Raw genomic sequence first — 21,133 nt, forward strand, 5'->3', positions numbered from 1 at the left:
AAAGTTGTACTGTATGCTGCTTGAGATGCACTTAGTGTTTGTTTTTCCTAGGTTCCCATTAACGACACTAACACCCAGTTTGTGGAGCAGACCATAGCAATCATGAAGAACCTGCTGGATAACCACACAGAGGGCAGCTCTGAACACCTGGGACAGGCCAGCATTGAGACTATGATGCTCAACCTGGTCAGGTAAAACATGGAAACATGGAAACAAAAACAAAAACAAAAACAAAAACAAAAACACTTATTGTGGACTGATGGAAAAAAGACATTCACAGTCCTCGTGCAGCCCTGTATAAAGGATGTGTTCTTAGATTTTACTAACCCGTCCTCCATGCCTCAGGTACGTGCGTATCTTGGGTAATGTGGTCCATGCAATCCAGATCAAAACCAAACTGTGCCAGCTGGTGGAGGTGATGATGGAGAGACGAGATGACCTGTCTTTCTGCCAGGAGATGAAATTCAGGTCAGTGGCAGGACTATGGTTTTTAGCCAGTCGTTGAGCTGCTTGCACCACATTCGTCTTTTTTTGTTGTTTGTAGGAACAAGATGGTGGAGTACTTGACAGACTGGGTGATGGGAACCTCGAACCAAGCTGCTGATGACGACATTAAGTGCTTAACAAGGTGCAGTTCTGTTGCGTGTTTCTCCTCAACCACTGAGTGAGTTCCCCCTCAACATCTTCTTTGTGTGCTGTGCAGGGACCTGGACCAGGCCAGTATGGAGGCTGTTGTCTCTCTGTTAGCAGGCCTGCCTCTACAACCAGAGGAGGGAGATGGAGTAGAACTGATGGAGGCTAAATCTCAGCTGTTCCTCAAGTAAGAACACTCTTGGCCTCCTCTGTGGCATTTAAGATAATTTAAGATAATTAATTTATCTCAGCAGTAGTTCACAGTTGTATAAAGATATGTGGGTATGCTAAGCATGCCTTCATTTGTTAGCTGTAGAATCCTGTACTACTTAGACAGGAAAGTTTATACTCACTGTGAAGCAGCTAGTTCAGAATTTTTTTATGAAATGGCTACATCTGCTGGCCAAACATTTGTTACTACATTTGTATGAATTAAATCTGTATGCATCAAGAGTGTGTCAACCTGCACACCAGTAACCTGCAGCTTGCAGCTTCACATGCAGTGGATTTTAGGTCCATATTTGTATTGACTTCTCTCCACCTTTGTATAGCAGTGAGAAAAAGGACAAAATGTAAGGTGTAAATCACTTCTCTGACTCATTTCACGTTGTGCAGGTACTTCACCCTTTTCATGAACCTCCTAAATGACTGCAGTGAGGTTGAGGATGAGGGCCAGGCAGTGGGGGGACGAAAGAGAGGAATGTCCCGACGCCTGGCATCCCTTCGTCACTGCACTGTACTTGCCATGTCCAACCTGCTAAATGCCAACGTAGACAGCGGCCTCATGCACTCCATAGGTGAGTCATTGCCTGGAGGACAGTTTCCAAACCTCATGCCGGATGAATACCAGTGTCATTATATTTGTTTTCCTTAGGTCTGGGTTACCACAAGGACCTTCAGACTCGAGCCACCTTCATGGAGGTGCTGACCAAAATCTTGCAGCAGGGAACAGAGTTCGACACACTGGCAGAGACTGTGTTGGCTGATCGCTTTGAGAGGCTGGTCGAGCTGGTCACAATGATGGGAGACCAGGGAGAGCTACCTATTGCCATGGCTCTGGCTAATGTGGTTCCTGGGTCCCAGTGGGTGTGTAGCTCCTCTTTACTTTACAGTTTTAAATATTATTTTGGCAGTTGGTGTAAAAGTTTTATTATCCTGGTGTCTTTGAACTCTGTGAACCCTCAGCCATTTCCATGTTTACCCTGTTTTTGTTATTCAGTGAGTATGTGCTTTTGAGCTAGTGGGGAAACTCAAACATGTTGTATCACACAGTTATACCACAGGTACTATCAATCTTAAAACAAAATATGCAGTTATATATATACATTTGTTTTTTATTTCCAGGATGAGCTTGCCCGTGTCCTGGTGACGCTGTTTGACTCTCGCCACCTTCTCTACCAGCTGCTGTGGAACATGTTTTCTAAAGAGGTGGAGCTGGCTGACTCCATGCAGACTCTCTTCAGAGGAAACAGCCTGGCCAGCAAGATCATGACTTTCTGTTTCAAGGTAGAATGACTCCTGTCGGGAATTGTTTAGAAGTTATGCAACATGTTGAAAGTGGGTATTTTACTGTATTATCTTTTGTCAGGTGTATGGGGCAGCATACCTGCAGAAGTTGCTTGAGCCTTTATTAAGAGGGGTCATCACAACTCCTGAACACATCAGTTTTGAGGTGGACCCCACTAGGTACGTACCTGTGACACTGTTGTTTTCTAGGCAGTTGTAAGCCACCTGTACTTACTTTAGTGAAACAAATACCCATAACACATAGAAACTTGCTTAGTTGTCTGTTGACTGAGATTGAAAAGCTTCCATGACTCACTGAGCTGCTGGTTTATCATGTCAGGCTTGAGCAAGGTGAGAACCTGGAGGAGAACCAAAGGAACCTGCTGCAGATCACTGAGCGCTTCTTCCAGGCCATCATTGGCTCATCCAGCGAGTTCCCCCCACAGCTTCGCAGCGTTTGCCACTGTCTTTACCAGGTAGACCCACCTCTCACTTCTCACAGGGCCACCAGCTGCTCACTCCAGTCTCTCTGCTCTCATCTGTATGTACACAGCCTCACTTTAACATTTTAAGCTCCACCTCCCTGAGGCTTCCTTATATCACTCAGCTCACTGCTGTCTGATATGTACATTATTGCACAGGTCTACACACTTTTAACTATCTGCTGCTGGATCTTTCGCTTTATTTTCATTTCCTAACATTTTTACTAACTCAGTGTTCTCTCCGTTGATTTAACGGGATCATGCAACATGCAGTTTTTCAGGGTTTTACCATCATGACAGTTAATTGCTTAGTGTGGCCCAGTTTAGAATGTTCATAACATTGAAAACATCAAAACCAACAATTATTAAAGAAAAAATAAAAAGAGAATAAATAAAGTTCAGATGGTGTAAGACAGGTTTCCAATGTTTGTGCTTCACAGATTTGATGTTGAAAAAATGTAAAACTGTGATCACACCTAATTTTTGCATTATGCGAGCCAAGTCTCTCAGTCGGATTAAAACAGAGAGCAGAAAATCTGCACGATTTAATTATTTTTTGAGGGGAAAATTTGTGATGTAAAGACAACATTCATCAAAGTCAGGTATAAACTAGCTATTTTGCAAATCATAACCTTAACCCCAGAGCTAACGTTTGCAAATGTTTTTTTTTCTCAATGGTCAATCTACTTTACTTTGCTGGTGCTATACTTGAAAAGGTTATACCTGAATTGTTTATTTTAATACTGTCAAAGCTATTAGCTCCTTTTACCTTTGGACCTGTTGTAACAGACAGTGTGATAACTGATATGATGCACAACACATAACACTAGATGTCAGTCCTGATACACACAGGGCAAATGCAGGGGTCCTTGTGGGGGCACAGATTCAGTGATACAGGCTACTGTGAAACAGACTTACCGGTAGCTCTGTTACTATGTCCTACAAGAAGGTTGCAAAATTAGTGAAACTAATAGCTTAGCTTGACCACACTCTACTAAGAAAGTTAAGAAGGTTTTAACCACAGACCAGTATTCAGTTGTATAGCTCTATACTACAAAACAAAATGTCTTCTTTTTGCGAGATCCCAAAAAACGTTTGTTAGGTCTCGCAACAAATCGGTGCCTTACTTACCAGGAAGTAAAACTCTTGTCTTTTGCGCGATCTCTCAAAAGCTTCTCTAGGCTGTCAATGTTATTGTAAATTCAAATAATGAAGTTAACTTTGTCAGCGAGAAGTGAATAATAAATAACACTTGTGCTCTTTTGATTTTACATTTTGTGTCTTCGGGCTCTTTATGAGATTGCAAACTATGACTACTGACTAGGATCAGCCCCTCCAAACAGCAATCCTGCCTTCAGTACATGCTGCTGTTTCATGAGTGTGATTTGATCTCTACTGTTGAATATTAGCAAATTGCCAATTTAATTTCTGGCTAATACTTCACAGGAAATAAGCAGAGGGAGTTCTGCTTTGCTCCCATGGTGGCGGTTGTTTTAGGCTGACATTAAGCATTATTGTACAACTGGAAAGCATCCTTGAACAAAGGACAGCCTGTGTTGCACTGGATTGTCATTTAAAATTACAGATCGTGTCAGAATTTGAGAGTTACTATTTCACTACACTTTAACGACATATCCCTACTGCTTATGCCCAAACTTGGCAGTGCATTAGGTGTGATCACAGCATAGGGAGATGACAACTGTCTCATCGATTTCTTCTCTTAAATCATAGCATAGCCTAGCTTGTGTCCAAGAGTTTAAGACGTTTCGCCACTCCCCCCAGCATTTCCAGCAGAATTTCCAGAAGAACTGAGGAAGCCACTCAGGAGTGGTCTTCAGAAAAAACAAAAAAAAATGGATGAATGAGACCATCCACAGACATAACCTAGCTTCTGTACGTACTGAGCATTTTCACTCAACACTTATTTTGCTTTCCTGTCTTTTCCACCTGAACATCCAAATAGGTCACGCTGCTGCTACTGTGGTGACTGTAGCCGCAGCAGCCACTCCCTCAATACAGTGCAAGAGCTAGCTCTGTGGCGCAGGCTACTCACAAACAGGATTGTATTGCTTGTTCAGACTAATTCATATGCACACCTATATGAGGTCATAGGATAAGAATTTGTTCTTTTAAAATGTGTTGGCATTCAACAACTTCTTGGATTTTCTTTTGCCACTGTGTAGGGACATAGAAAACATGCATACACACTGTTGGCTCCAGTTAATGCACGCTAGTGCATGCATAGACACGCTTCCCTGAGCAGTGCTGAAGTTTATTTTTCTGTGTTTATTTACACCTCCACTAGTTAGGGCTGTGCTACGTGTGTGTCTATAGCTGGTGCTGTGACCATGATTGTGCTCATCTCTGTTCTGTAGGCTACTTGCCACTCTCTACTGAATAAAGCAACAGTAAAAGAAAAAAAGGAAAACAAAAAAGCAGTAAGTTTGGAGAATCTATTTTCCCTCAGACACTTTTCCCTCTAAAGCAAAAAAGCTTTTTTTTGCATTTTATTCATTTGATTGTTTTGTTTCTTCATTTTTAAAAAAAATTGGTTTTGATTTGGTGTTTTTCTGAAAATGTTTTATTCTTTTCTCCATTTTCAACTTTGTCTGCAACCCTTTCTTAAATCCATTGTACTAATATAGACACCATTTGATGTTGTTTTTGAATTAACTGTACCCAGGAAACGGCAGCATTCTTTCTTTTCTTTATGGATTCTCTGTTTGCACTGCAGGAGACCTTTTCATCAGAACATTTAATCTGCACTAAAGTCATGTCTCTCCATCTTATGCCTAATTTTTACACACACAGCTGCAGCATGCATGTTTAAATGCATTTTAGATCAAATGTTCTGATAAATATGCCTCCTCTGTCATGGGTCGGGTTCTTCGCTTGTACAGTGCTCTTTTCCCACAATTTGACTGTGAGAGTGTGTTTTTTTCATTTACCCATTCTTGTATTAGTATCTACGTATTCTGAAAATCAGGGTAAAGCATACTTAATAGCAGACAGCATGCTATCTACAGCAGACAGGTTACACACGTGAAAAGACGAGAGAAAAGAAAAGAAAGACAGCGATACACCGGGGTTAAAGCGGACCAGAACGGTCCAGTACAGCATTCCGGCAGCTTCTATAAATAGATATGCATTCTGAAAGCGATTAAATAGTCTTATAGTAGCCTAATGTTGTAATTTTTCGCAGGTTGCAGTCTGGTTGTTCCTGTCACGCAGATATTCAATAAATCAACCAATTAAATCCCCTCTCCCTCTCACGCACTTTGCTCTGCTGAACCTGTGCGTGCAAAGAAAGCTGCATTCACAGGTTCTGTGACCTGGAATGGTTCATTCATTTAGTACAGGGTAGAGGATGAGGGAGGAGATTACAGATTATTTGCAAGCATACTAAATGGAAATAAGATTTGAACATTTTAGCTGGCATAAGTTATGTTATCTAGAGGTGGATATGTAGCAAAGTATTGTTCAAGTGAAGTAAATGAAAGAAAAACTTTGTCTGAAGTGATAGTGTTTCCAGCATTGCGATGAACATACAGGAAAATGAACACACCCCCTCCTTTCCCTTTATTTTAAAATGCAACCCTACTTTTATGTAATGATTGAAAATTTAACTTATTGAAATTTAAATTGTACTGTATTGTACTGCCGTTTTGGTTCCATGCACCCATCCAACCATACATATAGGCTATATATATAAACATCTCCTAGAAAATTTCTCAAAGCAAAGGTTAGCTTTTTTAGGTTTTAAAAAAGGTTTACATTTTTGTTCATCGGTAAGGCATCATTTTGTATCTAAGTATTCAATCCATTGTCAGTTTAATAGAACAATCTGGTCTGTGCAACACTTCCTGTTCATCACAATGTGCTGTTTACGTGTCGCTTCGCAAGCAGGTAATATTTAAACACAACAAGTCCACCATTAGCATTTAGTTTGTGTTGTCCACTGGCAATGAATCTTATAAATACCAGCACTGAGATATGCTGAGTCACAAAGAATGCACTTGATTCTTTTTCAGGAAAAAGGGCCATTTAGCCTTGTTATGCTGCTTCAATCAGAATTCCCTTTTTTAATTGTTTCTGTTGCTGACAACACCACAAATTAATTCCAAAAAGTGAAACAATACGCAGAAAATGGGTAGAATCAGCTGCAGAACAGAAACAGATGCACATTGTGGTTTCTTCTCTGTTAATTGTGCGAAAGTGAGACCAAAAAACGTATCTCACTTGGAGGAGCTGCTGTCTTGGAACCAGAGTCTGCATAGTAGAGCTTAAGATGTGAAACTGCATCGTCACTGCATCGTAAAATGGAGTTAGGTTCTAGTGTTCAGATTTACTATAATTGTGCACATTTGTTTTGGTTTTTATATGCATTAGGCATATAAGTGAGATATGTAAATAATCATTTTGATAATATATGCATTTGTACATTTATAAGAGCAAAAGACTTGACTAGCAGGTCTGAATGTGCTGCTGCACGCTTGTGTTGACCTGTATTGCTCCATAAAGCATCTGTACAGAATCCCACTGACGAGTTGTCTGGTATGGAATGCAAGTCTTGCACTTACATTCAGTTGCAGCAGAAACAACACTGTCTCAAATAGTCATCTTTTTTCATTTTTTCATTAATCACTTGAAATCACTGAAATATGTAGCTACACACAGGATGAGTCCTGAAGACGCCAGTGATCCAGAGAGTTTTCATTCAGTGCAGCCATCAGGTCAACATCAAATGAGTCCAGTACTTCTTTATGTACAGCCAAAAAGCTTTATTCTTTAAGGAAAAAGTGTGTATTTCTATCTTAATCCTTTTCACTGCATTTGTTGTGATTGTCAGAACAAATACTAAACTTTTAGGGTGACTTCTATATACAAAGGCAGTGCAGAAGAACTAGGCATTTGTAGGGGAAAGAGGCCAAGAATCAAGAATCCAATGCTCTTGCAGTAGTCGTAATCTGACTTAATAAGTTAAATTCCTTCCTTTGGACCAGCTAGTTTAAAAAAATCAAGCATTCTAATGATATCTGTAATGTCCACTGCTACTAATAGTTCATAGTTGAAAAGAGAACTCAAACTGTGGTTTGCTGGATAGTGAATGTGTGTCATGCATGGAGATTCGGTCTGTGTTGTGTGGTCAGTGTTCCCTTTAATTGACATGACTGCTTCCCTTTCTTTTTTGCGACACCATATCCTTACTTTCCAAGTCAACATTACAATATTTACCCTTAAAATTCTTCCTCTCTGGGCTTGTAATGACCCATCAGGTGAAACTAAAAGCTAAGATTCAAAGGCAGTGCCCCTTACTGAGATAAGATATTGATGATAGATTCAGTTTTTTGTTACCTCAGTTGACAGCTTTTTGAACAGTGTTTTAAAGTCAATTCTTGTTTGAATATTTCTGAAATATTTCCACAGTTTCTGACAGATTTGATGCAGCACTGTACTGTTCACTCACAGCCGACTAAGCTACATTTGTGCATGAATGAACACGTAAGCATTATTGTCATGAGAGCTTGTAAGCTTTTCCCAGTTTACTTTTGTTAGCTTTGTTAGCTGTTAACTTTGGTACCTGCACAACTGACAGTCGGCTTGTCTTGTTTGGTGCAGACAAGCCGACCTTGTTTGTTTGCAAGCAACTAAGTCAGATCTTGTTTGCTAGAGAGCAACACAGTCAGACTTCTTTCTTGACAGCAACTACCGTAAGTCAGCCTCATCTTTTTTAAAGCGATAGAGTCGAGCCTGTGAACAGAGTCAATCAGTTGATAGTCAACCACATGTTTATGAGAGAGAGAGTCAACCATTAGTGTTTGTGAGGCACAGCAAAACCGCATATCTTTGTGAACAATTGAGTTTGTCTGCAGGTAAGGCTACCTTGATCATTTGTGAGAAATTAAGTGACATTTGTGCATGTGTAACAAGTCAAACCCTGTGCACTCAAATTCAGCTGCAAGCAACCTGTTTACATCCGTTCCTCCACAGTCATTCGGCTGGCTTGCTGAGTCAGCTTAGCTGTTGTTATGGAAGTTTCTCTAATTTAATGTATGAATGATGAGATGAACAAAGTTTCAAGAGAAGAGTTGTCTTAAAACTTATTATCTTGCTCAAGAGGGAGATCAATCATTCAGAGTCCAGTCTCTGGCTGAGGATGTCCAAAGGGACAAGTAATAGAAAGTGATTATATACCAGACCACTGCGTGTTGCTGAGCCGAATAGTCTTCAATATTGTGATACAGCCTTTCTGCACAGCGTAGGCTGGGTCATATGAAGTTACACAAAGTACAGTGTATTTCTCTAACAAGCTTACAATTTTTAATAATCATCTTCTTGCTAGGGAGTGTCTTAGTGTCTTTGAGGACAGGAGTGAACTCACACACCGTGGAAAAATACAGAGCAAGCAGTAATAAATATCATTTTTACCGTCACACTGTCGCTGGGGCTCAGATGGTAAACAGGTTGACCAGTGGTCGTTATTGTCGCCCAGTTAACCCAAAGTTGCTCCCGTTGGTGTTTCCTTGCGTGTGCAACAGTGTAAATGAGAAGTAATGTAAAGTGCTTTGAGTACCTTTGAGTGGGTAGAACTGTATTATGTAAGACTATTAACAGTATTGCTTGATTGTGAACCCCTTTCGATATTTTCTACATTTTTGGATAAATATCACCCACTAAAATAAGCCAATTTTCACAGGTCCTTAAAGTAGACAAAGAAACCCCAATCAAACAAATAAAACGGTCATAATAATTGTTTAAGTGTCTCTCACTCTCTGCCTTCCTTTTCCTCTCTTACCTTTGCATGCGCAGTAACTGGGGTTAGAACATCGCTCGTGTTACAGTCCAAAATGAACTGGAAGTGTCACATTTGTCGCTTTCACTATTCCTCCTCCTGATCCTGGTGTTTTTTCACTGGTCTGACCATGACTTGGTTCACTCTGCTTAGTACACACATAAAGATACATGTATGTTTTGTTATTCTCATCATCTCCCCTAATGTACTGAGATCCATTACCAGTATAATCTCCCCTCCTCTCACACCTCTCTCCTCTGTTCCATCTGCTCTACATTCCCCCTTCCTTCTTCATATAGGTGGTGAGTCAGCGGTTCCCACAGAACAGTATAGGTGCAGTTGGCAGTGCCATGTTTCTGCGCTTTATCAACCCAGCCATTGTTTCTCCCTACGAGGCCGGCATCTTGGACAAGAAACCCCTGCCCAGGATAGAACGAGGTTTAAAGCTCATGTCCAAGGTAAGCTGGAGGAGAAGATGGTCTATGTGCTGGCTCCTGGATCCACCATTCCAATCCACCGTTTTAATCATTCAACTTATAGATTGATTAAGACTGATGATTAAGAAATGCTCCAATTTTCATGACAACCTGTAACTGTTGCAATCTGTGCAGAAAATTAGCAACAGAAAGAAGTTCTCTTCTTTTGGCCTAAATATTGTTTAAACATAAAATCTGACCATCTCTGTTTACTTATCGATTATTAGGTTAGGAGCAGGGATCAGACTCATTACTAACAGCAGACACAGCATAGTCATTCAGCTTTAATGTGCTACTTGTGTTCCTCCTGTCCTTTCCTTCAGATTCTACAGAGCATTGCAAACCATGTGCTGTTTACAAAAGAAGAACACATGAGGCCTTTCAATGACTTTGTAAAGAGCAACTTTGATTCAGCCAGAAGGTAAGATACTAAGAGCCCTTATTTACTGCCAACTCACAGTCCTATCTGTCAGCTACCTAAATAACAGCTGAGAAGTTATGAATACATCTATTTGGTTTAAATATATTAAAAAAGGTGTTTGGTGTGGAGTGTCATCTATCCTCATGCTGACTGTGTGCGCCCCCATGTTTCTGCCTAAGGTTTTTCTTGGACATAGCATCTGACTCTCCACCCAGTGATTCTGTCAATCACAGCCTATCCTTCATCAGTGATGGTAACGTTCTGGCCCTCCACCGTCTGCTGTGGAACAACCAGGAGAGGATTGGCCAGTACCTCTCCAGTAACAGGTCAGGACCTTTCCTGTTACCTATCACGTTTGTGAAATCATTTTTTAATCAAATGGTAAATTATGATTTTTTTTTTCAGGGACCACAAGGCTGTGGGCAGGCGGCCTTTTGACAAGATGGCGACCTTGCTGGCCTACCTGGGACCTCCAGAACACAAACCTGTGGCTGACACACATTGGTCCAGTCTGAACCTGACAAGTTCCAAGTTTGAGGAATTCATGACGAGGTAGGACTGATGTAACATTACATGCACACAAGGATGCTAACCTCCTTTAGATCCGCATAGATCGATCAGGTGACTTGTGTATCGCTCTTATCTGTAATGTTATTACTTTTGTTGATTAAAGCGTAATTATGCACTGGAACATTCAGTAGGAATCAAGCTAAGAAGCAACTAAGAAGTTGTAATTGACTCATTTGCAACCAGCAGTCGCATGACCATTCAGCTTTCGGCTGTAAAATACAATAGTTAAATATTTAAATCAATAGTTTTAGTTCCCAGTATTTGTTGAGCTATGATTTCTTTTTTTAATATCCTGCTGAATTCTTGCACAAGCTCACATCTTATTCAGGTCTCAAAAATCCAAGGTCTTATGCTGGTCTTAATAACATATCCTGTAAATGATCTAAACCAGGACAAGATACCACATCACATGCAAACCTACTGACTCTGACTAACACAACAACATTACCCCTCCCAGTGATGCTGCAGTTTTTGTTCTCAGTGATGACGAGATCTGTGTTGATGTGCTGTCACTAGTCCTATAAGACTTTCTGTAAAAATGTCTTTCTGACTTTAAGTCTGTTTTCTCTACCTCCTCTGTGCAGCTGCCACAGTGAGTCATGCTGGGTTTTTTTATACTAGTGTTTTTGTAGTAGTGGTGCTAAATACCAGAAATGAATCAGTACCGGCACAGTTATAACTGCACAGTAATTATATAAGCCTATACTAAGACTAGCGCTGCCCTTGTTGAACCCATTCTGTATGTTGTTATCGTTCAGTTCGTTCGTTCCGCATGGATAAAATCTCTGGACTCAGACATCACAGATGTCAGTGTGCATAGAGAAGAGGGACTAACAGACAACTTGTTTGGAGATCTATAGTGGTAAAAAAATACATGCTGATGGATTTTTTTTTGTATATTATATAGCTAAATGCAGGTTAATTTAGAGTATGACAGCCACATCTATGTAATTACTGGTAAATCATTCAGATCATATTTATTTTACAGCATACACAATACCATGAATGTGCATAAATGGAATTGGAATTTAACTAGAAATAAATTGTGATTTCTCCGTATGCCCTTGTTCATATAAACTTAGGTAAATTTGCCAAAAACACATTTGTATAGAGTTCTCTCTACATTCCTGTAGCTCCCATTTCTTATAAATGGTTCACTACTTTAGTCTTTGTCTCGGGTATCTGAATGTGTGACTAAGCTTTGCTTTGCCCTGCAGGCACCAGGTCCATGAGAAGGAAGAGTTCAAAGCCTTAAAGACCCTCAACATTTTTTACCAGGCAGGAACCTCCAAAACCGGAAACCCAGTGTTCTACTACGTGGCCCGCAGGTAGGACCTGGAGGCTCATCCTACTTCTGTGTGTAAAACGGATACAGATTCTATTGTTTGGTACTTTGAGGTGCAAAAAGTGCAACATTATATAATTGAGAGGTGTTATTCAAAGAGAAAAGAGAGGGGGCCCACTTGTTTGCACTGCTGGACTTGTTTCATTTCTCTCAGAATCAGAAGTCTGTGTCATTCCACACATCACGATGTGTGAGCAAAAATAAAACACATGCACAATGTGTTTTTCCATGTACCTGGTCTTCCTATTCAGACTCTTTCAGTGGTGAGAGCAAAGGGAAACATGTGACATGAGATGACTGAGGTGGGGAAAAATTCCATAGGATTGATATTTGACTAGTTTTGTTTTGCCCAGAATCTGATCTTCAGGGCTGCCATGTGACGTCTCCAATTTCAGCCAAATAAGCAGACCTGAATCAGACATTTGAGTTTTTACACGTGTAGCCCTACCAGTAGATGGCGTAGAATAAGTCGACTGAATATGTGAAAGGGGTCAACAGACCCTCTGTTTGGTTGTGGGTCTAAGCACATTTGGAGGATGTATATTCTTCAGCTGACATGTGGTTAATGTGGATTTTGAGCTACAATTTTCTGTTTCTGTAACATATTAACAGTTGCTGTAGTTACCTTCTGAGAGTTTTCGACAGCTGCTACTTTCAACTAGGCTACATCCCATAAAACTGACTGCCTGCTTTGATGAACCTTTAATCCTCCCTAACAAGGCAAGGTATATGATATTAGCAGACTGATGATAGTTTGATGATAGTTTGACGGTCAGGCTGTATTTGCTGATATTTGATGACCCTCTGCCTTTACTTGTGCTTTGTTTGTCTTTTGTTGCATGCTCTAGGGCAATCAATTGTATTATTGTAGGATTGAAGTTCTGGGATTCACATCTGACTCTCTTTCCTAAATAGCCCTTTTTTGGTACCTATTCTGCATTTTCTGTAACGCAATGAGCAAAGAGTGCCCTTAGGGAACTATGCCATGCTATGCAATGTATGTTCTCTAGTTCTGTTCTAAATTGCTTGGCATAGCCAAATGTAGTGCAAGTTTCATAAATAAAGCAACAAACACAGCAGTCTGTCAGTGTGCAAGCATTATACTGAGCTATGGGTAGATGTTAGAACATGACTTTTTTTTGGTCTGTTCTTTCTTGTATTCATTTGTGTGAACAGAACCTGAAAGACATATTGTGAGTTTTGAAATGATGACAGAAGGTAGTAACAGTCACATCAGTTTTTAGACAGGAAATGAGAAATGGAAGGAGCTAAGTATAGTCATACAATCACTGTGCAAAATATCCACAAGTCTAAGACAAAGTGCTTTAGTAGGTAGTGAATGCTGTTGTCATGACTATAACCACCAGGATGAATGTTTGTTGCAGTGCGAGTCTACAACCTTTATTTTGTGAGTTAGCTACTTTGGGCTTCTTGCTTGAAGACTGCATGTGTTCTGTTGTGCTGGTATGCATAGAGAAACTTGTGGAAGACGTCCAGACATACGCCACGGTGTCCCCTGATTCATTCACACCTCTTCTGTCCTGAAAAACACCAGTGTCAAAGAAAGCAGACTTTGCTTGGTAGCTAGACGTGACCTCTGCAGTCCTAGCAGGGGTGTGTGCATCATGTTCTTCACCCCTGTTAACCCAGAGTGGTGGCTCTGTGAACAGAGCAGAGTGCCACTCCCTCCTTGGTGTTGCAAGATGGGTCTGCCCACAGATGGGTCTTGTATAACAGGGACAGCCTAGGACGGTTGCACGGGATTGCTCAGCCCATCTGAGGAGCTTGGTCATGTTTTCTTCTTCCTCACAAGCCCAGGGGTTATCCCCAAGAGTTATGACCTCGAGCACTGTCAGTTTATCAAAGATTCCCTCAGGCAACCAGGAGAAGCGGTTAGCATGCAGGTAGAATTTAGACAGCCTGGCCAGCCGATCCAGTGATCCAGGGAGGATCTGTACCAGATAGTTATGTGACAAATTAATGCTTTCTAGGTTGTGCGGCATATTTGTGGGGACAGTCCAGAACCTGTTATGGCTGAGGTTGAGATCTTGGAGACTCAGCAGTGTGTTGTTAATGAACACCACCTTTTCCAGTTCATTGTCTGACAGATCCAGAACTTTCAGGTTCCAGTGATATGCTGTGTCATTTTTTTCCAGCAAGCGCAAATGGTTGCCTGCTGCTCTGATGTCCCACAGAGACCGTGGCAAGGCAGGAGGCAGAGTCTCTAGGCGGTTGTAGGACAGGTCCAGGGTTCGCAGGTGGGCATAGTGGCTAAGTTGGTTGTCCAGACCCTGCAGACTGTCACAGTGTGTGCAATTGTAAAAAATATAAGTGAGAAAGCTTGTTAGTCCTTGATCTAATCTTAGAAGCCCATACTGATTATCTGGGGCAGCTATATATTTTTAACTGTCAAGTTCTGTTTGCAGCAACCTTCAGAACACTTTAGTATTGTTGTAGCATTAATAAAAAAAGCACTGAAGGACTACTACTTCACGCTTCACTTTCCAACAACAATCATTGTTAACCTCTTATTTATAGAGAAATCCAGTTATTCTTAGCTGCTTACCTGTTAAAAGACAGGTTCAGAAAACGGATATTGTGTTGCAGTCCAGGTGGAAGTTTGGTTAGGCCTCGTGAGGAGCAGTCCACGATGCGGTGGCCTCCACTGCAGGAGCACATGGAGGGGCAGATAGACAGCACCCAGCCTCCCAGCAGCCCTCCAAGCAGCAGGAAGAGCAGGCAGACCACAGAGGCAGTGCATTCAGGCATTGTCAGTGCTCTGCACAGTAACACCGGAGCTGGGTTAGTATCTGAGCTGAATATACTGAAATTTAAAAGATTCAACATCTGTATAATTGATAATGCTTTGGTGCGCTAAGGTCTTGTTTCAGCTAGATAATGAAGATTCCCTCACATCTTTTATTAGCTGACCAGGTCAAACACAATAACCCATAACAATGTTTTGGTAGTAAAATATTCCACTATTGATTAACTGGCAGGAACAGAGTTCTGTAAAAGGTATACTGAAAGGCACATTTATGTGGGTCATTATTAGTTTACCTTTACAGCTTTGTATTTCACAAACTACTACAAGCTACTTACATGAAGTCATTTGACTCGCTGTACCACCTGACACTTACTACACTTCTACATGCAGACAGTGCTGAGAGCATGTGTAAAGGATAGAATTGAAGCAGTTCAAACTATGTTTATGACACAGTGTAATATAGTTATAACATATTTATAACATATTTTCAGTTTATTACATAAAGTATATTAGCTGGTGAATCAGGATTGCCCCCAAAAATCAAATATCTGTGTGGTTCATGTTCTTAAAATCTTAGATGTTTAACCTAATAATGAAATACAGCCTCAGTAAACATCACCTTCTCAGAGCCAGTTGATGTTGCCATTTTCACTCTACTTGATCTTGTTGCAGTTATATCCTGTGAGTGCATGTGTGAGGATTTGCACCATGTTGTTAGGTTTCATATTGTGACTCCTAGCTAGGTGTTTTTTTGTTTTGTTTTTTTATAATTAGATTCTTCACCAAACCTCCCCTCCCCCTGAGATCACCTACAGTGTCAGTCATTAGTTTTAGAGTTCCATTCTTACTCAAACTGAGGTTACAGCCCTGCAGTAGCAGTGTTCTTTACTATTGACTTAGCAGTTTTAGACCATTTTGCCTTTCTTGCATGCGTTTGACATGGCAGCATATATTTTAAATATGTACTACTCTGTCAGGACAGTCCCATTTTTAATTATGAGTTCTAATGCATTTATAAGTAAAGTGTGCCAACCAGCTTGAAGTTCTGCCAGTGGGTCTAATGCCCCTTGCTGCAGTGACAGTTCATTCAGGACTTACTATATTTCTGCCACTGCGGGCATTCTGATCTAAAGATGCCCCCCAAACAGACAACTGTATTACATGTGGACAGCCTTCAAATGTGTTCAAGATTCTGCTGTTGAACTGTCTGCTTAATTGTTGCAGTTGAGCTATGCTGTGTTGTTATATTATGAGAATTCTCTGTAAAATTGTAGATGCTATGTTACTTTTTTCAGTGTCTCCTTGGAATACTGGGAATCTGCATAGCAACAGAACAGCAAATAGCTTCCTCCTCAGTCAGCATTTATTGCATTTATTTCTTTTGGATTAAAAAGACCTGCTCACCGTGTGTGGCTCTCCTATATCAAATTACTCACCTCATCTTTTCTACTGTTCTGCCATCTTTCCTTTCCCCCTGTTGTCTCCTCCTTCGGCTCCAGCTGCTCTTCTCTTTGTATTTTTCCGGAGGATAATTGTTTCAGCCTTTGTTTTTCAATCTGTTGTGAATGTCATGGTGCAGCACTAAGCATGCTGTCTGCTAGTGCTGGTTCCCGCACTGCTTACTGCTCTGCAGCCTACTGATGCAGCTAGTGCTCCAGGTCGGAGAGATGCATAGAAGGGAGGGAGGGAGAGAGAGAGAGGGAGGATTGCAGCAGCAAGCCAGCCCACTCTGCTGCTGATGAAACAAGCAAAACCTGCGTGTGTGCACACACGTGTGCATTTTCTTCTTATACGTTCAGCTGTTCCCGTCAGGGGTCGCCACAGCGAATCATCTCTTTCACCCTAACTGTATCCTCTGCATCTTCTTCTTTCACATCAACTAACTTCAGTTATTTTTTTTAGCACATCCATATATTTCCATTTCCAGCATCCTTCTACTAGGAATGGGCGATACTGCAAGTGATAATACCACAAGAATAAATCCATGCGGTGAGAAATTACTAACTTCGTGCTAATGGCGATAAACATCACTTGGTAATGTATTTTTGTGTGCAACCCATGTGTGGAGCTCACATCAACAATAGCAATAGCAGTGAAACGTAGCTCCTCCCAAAAGTTTCCGTATACTTATATCTTAAGTGTTTTAAATAAATGCTGGATGCTTAATGGGGCAACACCTGGTCATTTCCCCATTAAGGGAAGAGGGGAGCAGAGCAAACTTACTTTCTAGTGAAAATACATGTAAGTACATAGGAACTGCCCTGAGAGGGAGAAAAAAAGAGTTTACCACAGTCTTTCCAAGACTAATTACACAGACAGACATATTCTGAGTATTTATCGGACTTTAAATAGCTCTCATTCTGATCATCATTCAGCTGTGTATTACTTTTCCACATTAAAATCATACAGCCTGTCCTTATAAGCTTAAGATATGATTCCAGCCTCACACCTTTCTTAAGGGGAATAATACCTTAAGAAGAGAGAAGGGCTGCAGTTAGGGGCAGCTGGGCATTCAAAACACACGCATGTGCACACAGCGGAGCATACAGTGGAACTATATCCGTTTACTAATCAGACTTTAAACATATCTGCTGTATTGACCATCATTTAGCTGTTCCACATTAAATCATACAGCCTGTCCTTGTAAGCCTAAGATATACACAGTCAGACCTTTAATTTGCTACATTCACAGGCTATTCCTTAAGGTCATTACCTTCATAATTTTGTTGGCCTTAGGACAAGAAGAATATTACATGTTGAAAACATAATTTAACATCTTGTCATTATCTCTGTATCTGTAATGTATAGTATTTGTTAAAAGGCTAATTGTCTATTTAGAAAACAGGCACTGCACTTTTTATTCCAGCCTTAGTCCTTTCATATTGTATATTTCCAGGCTATTCTTTAAGGTCACTAACTTCATATTGTTCTTGTCTTTAGTAGTTTCTCTTTCACATCTTCCTAATATTTAAAGATGTTCTACTTTTTTAAAATAAGAGCTTCAACTTTTCAAATTCTTAACCATGTTGCAACAAATTAAATTCAGATTGCTGATTCTCCAGCAATTCAGAGCAATCCTTCACATCAGCATTCAAAGCAGCTGCAGCAGTTCTTTCTAATCTTTGCTACTTCCTGCTCTACAATGTTCACCTCTTCCCCCTTTTCCCCCTTTTCCCCCTTTATCTTCCGCCTTCATCAGCTCCACAAAATATTCCTACCATCTTCTCTGCACATGTTCCTCACTTGTTAGTACCTTTACATCTATATCTTTATTCACCCTCACCTGTTGCACATCCTTCCCATCTCTATCTCTCTTTCTCACTAGTCTGTACAATTCAATGTTATTTATATAGCACCTTTTACAATCAACATTTTCTCTAGAAGCTTTACAAAAACCCAGTGCCTGAACCCCCTTAGGAGCACCAATGGCAAGAAAAACTCCCTTTTAACAGGAAGGAACCTTGAGCAGGATAATAATATTCTCATAAGGAGAACGTTCCTGCTGACAGTCGCCGGGTAGAGGAAGAGAAGAAGAGGTAGACAGAGAGGATGAAGGAGAGAGAGAGGAACAAACATCTTTAATATCTGCATGAGTCAATGTAACATCAATCCATAACCTACTGTAAATAACCCCATATTCACTTCTTTTTCATTTTCACTGAATTACAAATAAACTAAGATAGCAAGTATTAATAAGCAAAGTTTTTGAAAATTGCACAACAAATTTGAGGCGATAGCTGTGTGCCCATATTTGGACTCATCGTGCAAACTGAAATTTATACGTTTTACCAGTTTATGTATGCAGAGATGTTCGACTTTCTTCTGTACAAAAAGCATGATTACTTGTTCTTCTCTGACTCGTTTCCTTCTGCTTTTCTGTACACTGCAAGCTGAATATAAATACCACTCATCATGGCTCTCTGAACCAGTTGTCAGATAATCTGGTCTCTCTTCTACACAACAGTAGAATTTATTAATGAAATTAAGGGTTAAAAAGTTCCTCTCAGTTTCTAAATATGAAGGTGATGGTCTGCTTAATCCATAGTGCTGTGTTGTGGCTTTTGCTGTTATGTTGCAGTGGTTGTTATTGTATGAAACCTGTGTAAGTTGGGAGGATCAAAGTTGCTTAAGGCTGTCCAAGGCCTTTGTTATTTTGCGTTGAAGCGTTTTCTACAGTTTCAGAATTGTCTTGATTAAGATTTGAAACCTCACCACTGTTCTTTGTGGACAGAGAGTTGTTAATTTGAGTCTCTGAGTTTTCCAAAGTGCCCACACCATCTTCTGTGTTTGTCTTTTCTGCATCTACTGCAGCAGTGCCATTGCTTCCTGTTCCATCTACCTCTTGACAAAATGTGCTGCTTTCCTGATGTTTGCCTCCAAATGTAGTTCCTGGGGTCAGGTCCTCTAACTCCTCATCTGTCTCTGGCAGCCGGGACAGTCTTTTGGACAGCCTCTGTGGCAGAAAACTTGACAGGGAAATTCGATTGGATGACCTCAATGATACCTGACCACTGTCACCTCCATGCTCTAGAAACGGTGATGGTCCAGCCCAATCAGTTGTTGTTACTTGCTGCTTCTGCATCTTCTGTTTCTTTATGTAGATAAGGAGGAATCCTACCATCATAACCACCAGGGCTCCACCTATCAGCGCTGCCACTACTTTACCATGGTTTGTTACCTTGTTCTCTGAAGGCTTATTGCTTTTCTGTGCCGAGGTGGTCAGTGAGGTTTTGTCCAGACTTGTAGAATGCGTCACCACACCGCCACCTGTCACCTGGCTTGTGCATGTGACCTTTGTAGTCTTGGTAGATGTGGTTGAAATGGAAACGAGAGTTGTAGACTGAAGTGAATTTGTGAGTGGAAATTGGGAGGATGAGACATTTCCTGTACCTTGGCTTTGGGTAGAGCTGCTCAGCGCTGAGGTTGGAGGTTTGGTTGGGTTGCTGGTTTGTCTGCTTCTAACCACTGTTGTAGATGTAATGACTGTTAATGGGACTTCTGTTGTGGATGCCATAGAAGATGTGGGATTGGTTGGAGTTGCTGCTGTTTCAGTAATTTGCAGTGAGGTTGTCCTGCTAGTTTTGTTTGTTGCTAGGTTTTCCAGAGCCATGGTAGCTGCAGTGTCATTAAGGCTTGAGACAGCTGTCACCGGTGCACTTGCTGTGATTGGCAGCAGGCATATGAAGACAAGACTTGTAAAAGTGATGGCCATGGTTTTCACTTTGTTTTCTGTCGTATCTAAGGAGCTGGAACAGAGAAGTTGTTTTTAGCAAAGAAGGTGAAGCAATGCTGTTTGATGAGGAAGTGGTTGAAATCCATTTCAGTAAAAAGCAGAGTGCGTTGAGAAATAATTTCCTCAAAACGTATTTCTTGCCATATGACTGAAGGTGACATATTTAGACAACAGTTGTGTCTTATTAAACTGATTTCTTTTCTGATCTGTGGTTATATTTTAACTAAGGTCAGACTGGTAAGATATTTGCCCAAGTATGTTTTGTATCAATGGATCTAGAGTAAAAAAAAATAGGTACCTGCTAATGCCTTACAGATATACATTCTAGAATTTACTGTAAGAGATTCCCATCCCCACAAGGTTAAACCCAAGAGGTTTTTTAAAACAGTTTTATTTAGTTTTATCATTTTAATTTCAAATATATATATATATATATATATATATATATATATATATATATATATATAATATAAGTTTTCTGCAGAGCTGATACTCGGAGCATTTAAGAAAGTAGTTAACAATAAGACCACATCAGTAATTTAGAAAAAAGATGTACTTACCAATGATTAGACACAAATAACCTCTGTCTGTTGAGGATTTGTTAACCGTTGTTATGCCGTTATCTGACTGCTAAGATGTTCCACAGTCAAAAGCAGGAAACCGGGGCCGAGACGCCTCCTCTCTGCTCAAATACTGAGACTTGCCTCACAAACAGGAAGAATGACTTGTGAACTGATGATGTCTTGAGCCTGCTTAACATGCTGCTGTGTGGTTCTTTACAAAAACTGCATATAACATTTTACATGTTTAAACTGAACGTTGCTTTGGAACACAAGACACTGTGTTGACACAGAAATTTATTGAAAACCTGAGAGCGGTAACACCAGTTATCGAAGATAAGATAAGT

General features: G+C 40.5%; 3 protein-coding genes across 9 annotated transcripts in view; 1 reads left to right on the forward strand and 2 right to left on the reverse strand.

Annotated features, from left to right (window-relative positions):
* The window catches only part of nf1a (neurofibromin 1a), a 57,762-nt gene that overhangs the window by 18,665 nt on the left and 17,964 nt on the right, over window positions 1-21,133 (forward strand). For 4 of the 6 annotated variants that reach the window (XM_028420610.1, XM_028420612.1, XM_028420613.1 and 1 more), the window contains exons 21-35: window positions 52-191; window positions 346-468; window positions 545-628; window positions 704-820; window positions 1,249-1,430; window positions 1,508-1,719; window positions 1,978-2,139; window positions 2,222-2,319; window positions 2,480-2,615; window positions 4,997-5,059; window positions 9,714-9,872; window positions 10,214-10,311; window positions 10,491-10,637; window positions 10,717-10,863; window positions 12,099-12,209. In XM_028420610.1, coding sequence (XP_028276411.1) covers window positions 52-191; window positions 346-468; window positions 545-628; window positions 704-820; window positions 1,249-1,430; window positions 1,508-1,719; window positions 1,978-2,139; window positions 2,222-2,319; window positions 2,480-2,615; window positions 4,997-5,059; window positions 9,714-9,872; window positions 10,214-10,311; window positions 10,491-10,637; window positions 10,717-10,863; window positions 12,099-12,209 — 1,979 coding nt within the window. The remainder of the gene's footprint in view (window positions 1-51; window positions 192-345; window positions 469-544; window positions 629-703; window positions 821-1,248; window positions 1,431-1,507; window positions 1,720-1,977; window positions 2,140-2,221; window positions 2,320-2,479; window positions 2,616-4,996; window positions 5,060-9,713; window positions 9,873-10,213; window positions 10,312-10,490; window positions 10,638-10,716; window positions 10,864-12,098; window positions 12,210-21,133) is intronic. The other 2 variants (XM_028420615.1, XM_028420616.1) reach the window with 1 other exon arrangement.
* On the reverse strand, window positions 13,430-16,699 carry omgb (oligodendrocyte myelin glycoprotein b). Of its 2 annotated transcripts, XM_028420618.1 has the most exons (3): window positions 16,430-16,699; window positions 14,793-15,005; window positions 13,430-14,524 (listed from the first exon to the last, which is right to left on the reverse strand). In XM_028420618.1, the coding sequence occupies exons 1-3, from the start codon at window positions 16,432-16,434 to the stop codon at window positions 13,552-13,554; spliced, it is 1,191 nt and encodes a 396-aa protein (XP_028276419.1). In that variant the 5' UTR covers window positions 16,435-16,699; the 3' UTR covers window positions 13,430-13,551. The 2 variants fall into 2 exon arrangements, with proteins under 2 accessions (XP_028276419.1, XP_028276418.1); XM_028420617.1 differs by lacking the exon at window positions 16,430-16,699 and having other exon boundaries at window positions 14,793-15,092.
* On the reverse strand, window positions 18,547-20,933 carry LOC114445514 (mucin-3A-like). Its single transcript, XM_028420619.1, has 2 exons — window positions 20,787-20,933; window positions 18,547-20,239 (listed from the first exon to the last, which is right to left on the reverse strand). Exon 2 carries the CDS (start codon window positions 20,203-20,205, stop codon window positions 19,120-19,122), a length of 1,086 nt encoding a protein of 361 aa, XP_028276420.1. The 5' UTR covers window positions 20,206-20,239; window positions 20,787-20,933; the 3' UTR covers window positions 18,547-19,119.

Source organism: Parambassis ranga, chromosome 13 (assembly GCF_900634625.1).
Source record: "Parambassis ranga chromosome 13, fParRan2.1, whole genome shotgun sequence".
Classification (NCBI taxonomy): domain Eukaryota; kingdom Metazoa; phylum Chordata; class Actinopteri; family Ambassidae; genus Parambassis; species Parambassis ranga.

What these genes read in the sequence shown, in the direction of transcription:
- omgb (XM_028420617.1), bottom strand. Translation starts at nt 15,073, where the DNA reads ATGTTGAATCTTTTAAATTTCAGTATATTCAGCTCAGATACTAACCCA. An exon ending in CTGAACCTGTCTTTTAACAG is followed by an intron (nt 14,525 to 14,792) that starts GTAAGCAGCTAA and finishes ACACTGTGACAG; the next exon opens with TCTGCAGGGTCTGGACAACC.
- LOC114445514 (XM_028420619.1), bottom strand. Translation starts at nt 20,205, where the DNA reads ATGGCCATCACTTTTACAAGTCTTGTCTTCATATGCCTGCTGCCAATC.